Source organism: Acytostelium subglobosum (assembly GCF_000787575.1).
Source record: "Acytostelium subglobosum LB1 DNA, scaffold: scaffold11, whole genome shotgun sequence".
Taxonomy (NCBI): Eukaryota; Evosea; class Eumycetozoa; order Acytosteliales; family Acytosteliaceae; genus Acytostelium; species Acytostelium subglobosum.
The window spans coordinates 163,289-172,509 of NW_012236522.1; the positions used below are offsets into that span (position 1 = coordinate 163,289).

General features: G+C 41.5%; 4 protein-coding genes across 4 annotated transcripts; 2 read left to right on the forward strand and 2 right to left on the reverse strand.

Moving 5' to 3' along the window:
* Positions 1-843: 843 nt before the first annotated feature.
* On the reverse strand, positions 844-1,849 carry SAMD00019534_059350 (hypothetical protein; the record flags this gene model as incomplete). Its single annotated transcript, XM_012898533.1, has 2 exons — positions 844-1,053; positions 1,157-1,849. The coding sequence occupies 2 exons, from the start codon at positions 1,847-1,849 to the stop codon at positions 844-846; spliced, it is 903 nt and encodes a 300-aa protein (XP_012753987.1).
* Positions 1,850-2,915: 1,066 nt separating this feature from the next.
* Positions 2,916-4,132, forward strand: SAMD00019534_059360 (hypothetical protein; the record flags this gene model as incomplete). The annotated part of the gene is made up of 3 exons (XM_012898534.1): positions 2,916-3,468; positions 3,531-3,992; positions 4,083-4,132. 3 exons carry the CDS (start codon positions 2,916-2,918, stop codon positions 4,130-4,132), a joined length of 1,065 nt encoding a protein of 354 aa, XP_012753988.1.
* A 1,007-nt stretch (positions 4,133-5,139) lies between these two features.
* On the forward strand, positions 5,140-5,649 carry SAMD00019534_059370 (hypothetical protein; the record flags this gene model as incomplete). Its single annotated transcript, XM_012898535.1, has 2 exons — positions 5,140-5,496; positions 5,572-5,649. The coding sequence occupies 2 exons, from the start codon at positions 5,140-5,142 to the stop codon at positions 5,647-5,649; spliced, it is 435 nt and encodes a 144-aa protein (XP_012753989.1).
* Positions 5,650-7,711: 2,062 nt separating this feature from the next.
* SAMD00019534_059380 (hypothetical protein) lies at positions 7,712-8,713 on the reverse strand (the record flags this gene model as incomplete). The annotated part of the gene is made up of 1 exon (XM_012898536.1): positions 7,712-8,713. The coding sequence occupies one exon, from the start codon at positions 8,711-8,713 to the stop codon at positions 7,712-7,714; it is 1,002 nt and encodes a 333-aa protein (XP_012753990.1).
* Positions 8,714-9,221: the final 508 nt, after the last annotated feature.

Consider the following 9,221-nt stretch of genomic DNA (forward strand, 5'->3'; position numbering starts at 1 on the left):
TATCTGTATCTGTATGAATATGTTGAAGTGTGTACATAAGTACTTTATCCTTTTCCGATCCACACAAACACACACTTAAGTGTCATTCATTGTAATGTTGACAACAGTACTAAGTATGGGGGGTAGAGAGTCCTACAAACACAACCCTCCCACTCTCACTGACAACCAGATGTGTGTGTGTGTTATATGTTCATTACTTATCTTCGAAGATAAATAACTTAAATCTTATTTTCCTTAGTTTTAGAGCTTTCTAGTTTTTTAGATATATATAAATATTTCCTTTTTTAGTACTTCCAGGGCAACTTATAGACCTTTGTAACCACTCAGTGTTAGTTGTAGTAGTGTGTATTAAGGAAGAGCACGTGATCATTCATTCATTCATCCATCCATTCAATTAATATTGTAGTATGTATTAAATGATTTTAATTTATTAGATAGATGTATGTTTGATTGGTTGATTGATTGATTGTGTTTGTTACATTCGTTGGTTTGTTGCTGTTTGGACCAAAGATTGACCATAATATATTCTCGGTGGCGGCATGGAAGTGTTGTTGTTGAGTGAGGTAGGTGAATGAGATTGAATGAGTTGGAGTGTTTGAATAGATGGACTGGCGGATCGATCGTGTCCATGTGCGAGAGAGAATGAGTTAAAATGAGATGAATGGATGGATGGATGGCTGGAGGGAAGGAAGACTGATAGCTAAGGGATGGTTGTGTTGTTGTTGTTTGATATTACTAATATTTATAATTCTGCTGTTGCTGATGCCTGCTTGCCTGTCTGCTTGCTTGAAATTGGCTTGCACACTTGCTTGCTGCTAGCAGCTCGCCACTTGACTGACACGGTTAATGAGAGTCAGAGGCTGAAGAAGACTTCTTTTTAAGTTCGTTGTAGTGATCCCTTAGCTTGGGGTTCACTTGATTTAGATATATCTCTTTGGACTTGGAGTAGTCTGGCACCTTCTGACTCTGCTTGTTCAATGAGTACATAAAGTAGAGTGGCACTGCGCCAAACATCAAGAAGAATGGTTTCGAGAAGTCAACGCCATCATCATTCTGTGAGATCGATCAGGTGATCAGTCGAGTTCGTGTGAAGATGTGTTAGATTCGTCATATCCTGCATCAAGTCCAATCGGTCAATCAATCAATCAATGCATACCGTTCTGTTCAAGAAGTAACCTCTGGACTCAGTCTCCTCCTTCCACTCCTCGTGATGATGCTCGTCGTGGTGCTCCTCACCGTGATGCTCCTCGTGGTGATGCTCCTTGTGATGACCGTGGTCGTGGTGATCAGCGGCTCCCTTGTGACCAGCAGCGGCGCCCTTGTGATGGGCGTCGTCGTGGTGGGCGGCATCATGATGGCCGTGGTCATCGTGGTGCTCATCGTGATGGCCGTGGTCGTCGTGGTGACCGCTGTCAAACAGACCGTACTTGTCGGTGGCGCGCAGCATCTCCTCCTCGGTCTCGTAGAGGTGGGTGGGGGAGGGCTCCAAGTTGACCGGGTATTCGGTGTGGTCGATGTGATAGCCTGGCGTCGAAGTGATGTCTGTGCCAGTGATGCGGTTGCGAACAACCTCGTAGAGGTTGCGGCCGTTCTGCGCGGGGCCGGAAGTCTGCTCAAAGAACAAGTCGTTCTCGTGAGCGAGAGCCTCCTCCTTTGCCAACAGCTGATCCTGTGCGCGCAAATCCTCGATCGTCACTCTGCTGTGTGATTCTGCTGTTGTTGGCTCGCTGCCGTGCTCTCCATGCTGTGGTTGATGCTGAGTCGACGATGAGAAGTATCTTGCAGCCATCACTGATCCACATTGTCTCTGAGCGACTCCTCCCAATATACGTGTTCCAAGTCTGATCATTCTCTCTGTATATGTAGATATATATATATATGATGTTTGCTGTGTAAAGGGTGTGTACGTGCGCTCTGACAAGTTGTTCTAGTCTAATATACAAGTTTGAACTTATTGTCCGATCGATCGATTATGCCGATAATATGATTGATGATGTTGTGTTTGACCTGAGGAACAACAACAACACTACTTCACAACTACAATGACAACAACTACTCTTCTTGTATGATTGATTGATGATGATCTACAACACTAATGCGAGTGAATGAAAAGGATGAATGACTGACAGAGTGCGTGTTGGTGTGCCAAAAAGTTGGAAAATGAAGATAATGCGTGCGAGGTGATGAAAGAGCCGTCTGCCCCTAAGTGCCACTTCAAACAACACTGATGAGCAAAAAAATTAATTCAAACTGAGCATTAATGATCAAAGAGAGAGTGGCACCATGTCCTACAACCAGTGTTACAACTTTAAAGCAACGTTACCCTTTAAAACATGTTTAGGTGAGAGCATGTCAACAATCAATGATTGAACTTACCAATCATTCAATCAATCATAACTATCCAATCAATCAATCAATGAATCACTAGTCTACATGTCAAGCACGATGGCCCACTTCCCCCACCATCTGCAGCATTGTACTTTGAACCTCTCATCAGTCTGTCAACATACACACACTCACACTTCGCAGTCACTCGGTGTGAATGAGTACTACTAAGTGTGTTAACATCATTAGAATGAAGGGAGGAGGCAAGCAGTGGGAGAGAGAGAGAGGAGGAGCTTGAGTGTAGAGTTGAGTATGGGTTGGTCAATGTTCAATCAGTCATTCAAGAGATGACATTACATGTATAAAGTAGTGGATTCATTCATTCATTCATTCAACTTCCACCATTACACATCATCATCTCCAACATTATATATATATTTATTATTTAACAATCTGTTGTTACTACTACTACCACATATATAATACAATATAAAGGAATGGGAGGAGACTTCCAACTATGCTCAATGGTTATATCAAATGGGAATGTGACAACTTTATACATTTCCAATTTGGTTGGTGCCTTATTGTCAATGCTGGCAACACTATTCAATATTGTCTGTTACTTGTTGGCACGTTATAGACAAGTAGTACGCAAGCGAAGAAGATACCACCAACAACTACCAGCTACCAATGGTGCCATTGACACCAAACCATTGCTCAACAGACTTCGTGTTGGGAGTGAGGAGCACCAAGATGAGGAGGATATAGTGTCAAAGGAATACTCGATAAACAACTCATCAATGTCTGAGTTGTTCCAGGATAGGGACACCGAGTCCTTGCCCCTCTCGCCCAAATCCTCTCCAAAATGTACAATGTCATTGTCGCCACAACGTCTATCTGGTGTAACGCCACAACAAGGATATCATCATCATCACAAGATGGACAATGATGAAGTGACCAAACCTATGATCAATCATTTAGTATTCTGCTTATCCATTGCAGACTTTATTGCATGCTCTGCCATTGTATTCTCCCAATTATGTATGCTGCTCAAAGTAGAATTTGTCCATCAGTTCAACTTCTGTGTCTACATCCGCTGCATCATACACTTTGGATTCCTATCATCATTCCTCTGGACAAACTGTACGGCCCCTTACTCATTGCCCCGGAAACGGCACCCAACTAACATCTATCTCTCACCTTAGGTATCGCCTACCACTTGCTTCGAGAGACTTATGGAGGAGACAGACCATATAGAGTACCATTGATTGTGTTCCATTTGATTGGATGGGGCGTATCCCTTGGTAGTGTGGCAGTGTTCCTGTTTGGACACTTTATCACTAGGAATGAGGTCACAGGATGGTGTTCAATCAATGATACTTATCAGTTCTATTTCTGGGTGTTGCCATTGGCCGGCTCACTACTCTGGAACATGCTCTGCTATGTACTCATCTATGTCAAGTTTAGAAAGGTGCTCTCGTTCAATAAGTTTGGACAGCAATCACATCAACTACAACGACACATTGCCAAGAAACTATCTCTCTACATGGCGGCATTCATTCTAAGCTGGATCTGGGACATCATCAATCACACCGTCTTTTATGCCGTGAAGCAATGTCCACCATTCTGGATGTGGGTACTCCAAGACCTATTCTCTCCTTTACAAGGTAAGTGTATAATTTGATTGATTGATTGATTGGTCGATCGAGTGTGGTCGATGGAAGAGTGATTGCACTGACACATCACGTCATACATAGGATTCTTCAACTTCATTGTCTATTCATTTGCCAACTTGAAACAACTTTAGAAACTGCCAACAACAAGACAGTATAACGTGTATCAAAGTGATGTGTATTCCTCATCATTTCCATTTCCAACTCACAATTCCGAATCATGGGCCATACTATATACCACGATAATTGATTATTTATATAAAGCCATCGATGGCTTTCCATCACCAACAACATATTAACGAACTAACAAACATCCCTTAGTTTCATTTATTGTTGACCCCGAAAGGTTTTAAACTAATTAAGATCATTGAATTGAATGGGTTTCGAGTACTCCATTAGTACACCTCTTGTGGATATGAATGTACACAATTTAAAAGTACATCATCACCTTAACAAAGTAAGTAAGTAAATATCATGATTGATTATTGGTAAACTAAAGTTAGCTGGTTTGTTTGTGGATGATGGAAAGACGTGAAAGGGGGTTGCCCCTTGAAAACAATAAAAAAAGCAAAACGTTGAGGACCTTGGACGAATACCTTTCGTTTGACGTTTCTTTTGGGGTGTTGGGCCTCGGGTGGGGGTGTCAACAGTTGATCGTTTGATGTGGTGATGGTATGTTTGTGTGAAGCAAAGTATAGGCTGACACTGATTTACTAATTGATTGTCTATCTATCTATCACCCTGCTGCCCAAAACACAACAAGTATCACTATCAATAAGCCTTGTTCTCCTTTGCTTTAGCTTTATTACCCTTACCCATTATATCTAATCAACGTCACTTCACTAACAACTCACATCACTCACTGTTGCCCACTTATCTCAAGGAAAGTTACACCTTCTACAACTACTCCCTCATCCTCAAAGGTTCAACTTCATCATCAAGTTACAACACCATCATCAACTTACAAGCAACAACTTGAATCGATTCTGACTCCAATCAATCATACATACATAATTATTACACATATATACATATATATATACATATACATACAAGTGGAACACATTCCCCCGACAGGATAATAAGACATTGACTGGACTTGTCCAACAACCATCAATCACAAATCAAACACACAGCAAACATGTCATCACTCACACTCAAACAAACATCGTCAATGAATAATGTCACGGCGATACCTCACTCAATGTTGTTGGCCGATGATGATGAGGTTGTTGTGGCCGCACCAAGGAATCAGGTGATAGAGGGCGAGTTGGTAAAGGAAGGCCACGTCTTTAAGAATTGGAAGACCAGATGGTTCAGATTGGAGGATGGATACCTGTTATATTTCAAGTCAAAGAACTCCTCATCACCAATTGACAAGGTGCCACTGCGTGGCAGTCGAGTGTCCAAGAAGCCCTTCCATCACAAGCCCAACTGTTTCGAACTAATGGCAGTGTCCATGCGAAAGATATTCCTGCTTCAAGCCAAGAGTGCAAGGGTATGAGTCGCCATTCATTCAAACATTCAATCACATTCAATCGATCAATCATACTTACAAACAATCAATCAATAGGAGGTCGATTTCTGGGTCAATGAGATTGAGAAGGCTGGTGTGTTGGCGCGATCACCATCCAGTCCTTCACTCAAATAGATATAGATACAACCGAATGGACGAACGACACAAGAGGTCCTACCAACTACTGAAAGCGAATACTTTGTATATGTACATACACTCAACCTCTCTGTAACATCCAGTGTCACAGGCCATACCAGGCCAGGCCAGGCTGATAGACAATGACATGGACAGGACATGGACGTCATGGACATGGATTTCACCTCTCAAACAAAGAATGGAACACAAGGGGTGGTCCACCTACATGTCCATCAGCCTTATATACATATATCATATTTCCAAAACTCGAGCAATGCATGCAAGCAGGCATCTGCTATGCAGCAGCGACCATAACAACAAGTGGGAAGCAATTACGCAGCGACCCACTCATCCACTCAGTCACTCAATCACTCAATCACTCACCTTCACTCATTCACTCAAACAAACTATCGATGTCAATGAGGATGGCATGGCGTACCGAATACGCAAACAGATGGATATCCATCGCCAAACTCCTCTTCTCTTATGTTCAAACAACAATGTATTATTATTAAACAAACGACGCAAACCTTTTTCCAGACTTTATTACTATCAATCAATCTAACCATCGACTCGTCTGTCCCAATACCATGATGACTTGTTCTGGATGGTCGGGTGTGAATGGATACATTGGTCCAACAACTGGAACTTTGGATACCTTTTGATGTCAAACCAAATGGATGGTTGTGCATCATATATGTACATAATGTTCTTGTTGATGGCCAACTGCTCGATGAACACTGGTAGGTGGTTATCACGATCCTCACGAATAAACACTTCAAAGTTGAGTGATAAGGCTGTTGATGTGAGTGATCCAATCAAAGGAGCAATCGTACAGAATGTAGGAAGGTAGTCAATCAGTTTGATGTGTTCGACCCAGTTGATCGTGGAGCGAATGATATCATCAAATGATTCTGTAGAGACATTACTTGCGAATGAGATGGTCAGTTGTTTGAATGGTCGTGATATCAGAGATATGTGTGCTTGAATGAAGATTGAAAGCTTCATGATTGAGTGATTAGGTGACTTGAAGAGGTAGTCCAATGTTCCAGCATTGAGATAGTGATTAGGAAACTTAAATGTGTTCAATCGATGGCCATTGTTGACAAGGTATTGATGAAGTGACTCAAAGAAGTTGATGCCATCATTAAAATAACGAAGTCCACCATTCATTTCGGGCAAGACTATACTGAGCGAGCTTAGATTGGATAGACCGGCCAATCCTTGGAAGAGAGCTCGATGTTGGAGCACCAGCGCACTTGCAAACTCACTGTCATAATAATCATCAAAGAACAGATCAAGTAGTTTAAGTTTGGTGATGTTGACCAGGAAGTTGTCTTTGAACAAGAGTGAGTCCACGAACTGAATGTTGCCATTGTCTGCGTCGACATAAAGAGCCAAGCTTCGAGTGTTTGTCAGGACTGGCTTGACAAGATCAAGGCTTTTTTGCCATCGGTTATGTTTATCCAGTTCGAATGAGAGGCCCAGTGTGTGTGGTCGAATGTCCAGACATGATTGATGAGTGTTGTCCAAGAGTAGTTCGAGCGGACCAATATATGTATTCAAGTCTGATGATGATATCAATGATCGTAATATCTTGGATATTGCTCTTTCAATATTACGATGTTTGATGAAATCTGATGAGATGTGTAGCCTATTGCATCTAAGTCCATACTTGGCGTTTGATTTAATGTGATACTCTAGCAATTCCAGAGGAGACCTTCGTATTCTTAATCGGTTTGATGTTGAAGGTGGTTTGATGAGAACATAGTCGTTGAGTACCAATATGTATGAATGCCATCGTTTACAAACCAGACTCAATGAGAGTCGCCATCTCCTTGAGAGCTCACCTTTATTAATTCCTTCATTGCCCTTCCATGCATATGATACTATCTTATTCTCCAAGAGATTAGGCAATGACAACATTGTTGTTGCTGACATTCTATCTGATCGATGAATGAACGAATGGTCGTTTCTGATTTTTATTGAAGAGATTTTGGTCCAGTGAGCGAGTTAGTGATTGGAATGATTCCGGCCAATGATCAATTAATCAATCATTCACTCATTCAGAATGTCGTCTGTCCCAATACCATGATGACTTGTTCTGGATGGTCGGATGTGATTGGATACATTTATCCAACAACTGGAACTTTGGATAACTTTGGATATCACAAAAGGCATAGTTATCTGGAATGATATGGTAGATATATATAATGTCCTTGTTGATAGACAGCTGTTCGATGAACATTGGAACAATGTCATCACGATCATCACGAATCAGTACTTCAAAGTTGAGTGATAATGAAGTTGATGTGAGTGATCCAATCAATGGAGAGATTGAGAAGTATGAGGGAAGGAAGTCAACAAACTTGATGTGTTGGACAAAGTTGTTCTTAGAGCGAATGAGATCATCAAGTGAGTGTGAAGTGAAGCTGTTGGATATTGCGATGGCCATATGTTTGAATGGGCGTATTACCATAGGTATGTGGTCTTCAAAGAAGATTGAAAGCTTCATGATTGAGTGATTGGGTGACTTGCAGAGGTAGTCCAATGTTCCAGGATTTAGACTATGTTTAGGAAACTTGAATGTTTTCAACAGATGACCATTGTTGACTAGGTATTGATGAAGTGACTCAAAGAAGTTCATTCCTTCATCAAGACTACGAAGGCCTTCTGACATCCCAGGCAAGTATATACTAAGCGAGCGTAGATTGGATAAACTGGGCAGACCGTTGAACAGGGCTCTATGTTGGAGTACCAGCGCACATGCGAAATCACTGCAACCAAAATCATGATAGTACTCATCGATGAGCTTGAGCTTTGTAATGTTGTCCAGGAAGTTGTCTTTGAAGAGTAGTGTGTCGACAAATTGTTGGTCGATATATTCCACTGTGAGACGTAGAGTCAAGATTTGAGTGTTTGTGAACACTGGTTTGATACGATCAAGATCATGTTGCCATTGGTTGGGTTCATCCAGATCGATTGAGAGGCCAAGTGTGTGTGTGAGGGCGAAGGCCAAGACATGTCTGATGAGTGTTGTCCAAGAGCAGTTCGAGCGGACCATTATAAGTGATGGGATCTGACGATGATATCATTGATCTAAGTATCTCGGTCGATATATGATCGATACAGAATTTGAAGGTGATTTGTAGTCTCTTGCATTGAAGTCCATACAAGGCGGTTGATATGTGATCCTCCAACCGTTGTTTTCTTGACGTTGATAAAGATGAATATGGTTTGATGAGAACATAATCGTTGAGTTCAAGTATGTATGAATGCTATCGTTTGCACACCAGACTCAATGAGAGTCTCCATCTCCTTGAAAGCACACCTTTATTGATGCCTTCGTTACCTTTCCATGCCAATGATACTATCTTTCTCTCCAAGAGATGAGACAATGACAACATTGTTGTTGCTGACATTCTTTATTTGTATTTAATACTATACAATGTGTTTTTAGGCTGTGTTCAAATTCCAGAGCTTGGTAGACATAGACACCAATATCAACGATCACAATTAAGTTACAAACTTTTATCCCAGAATATTAAGAACTATTGGAATAGAAACATGCC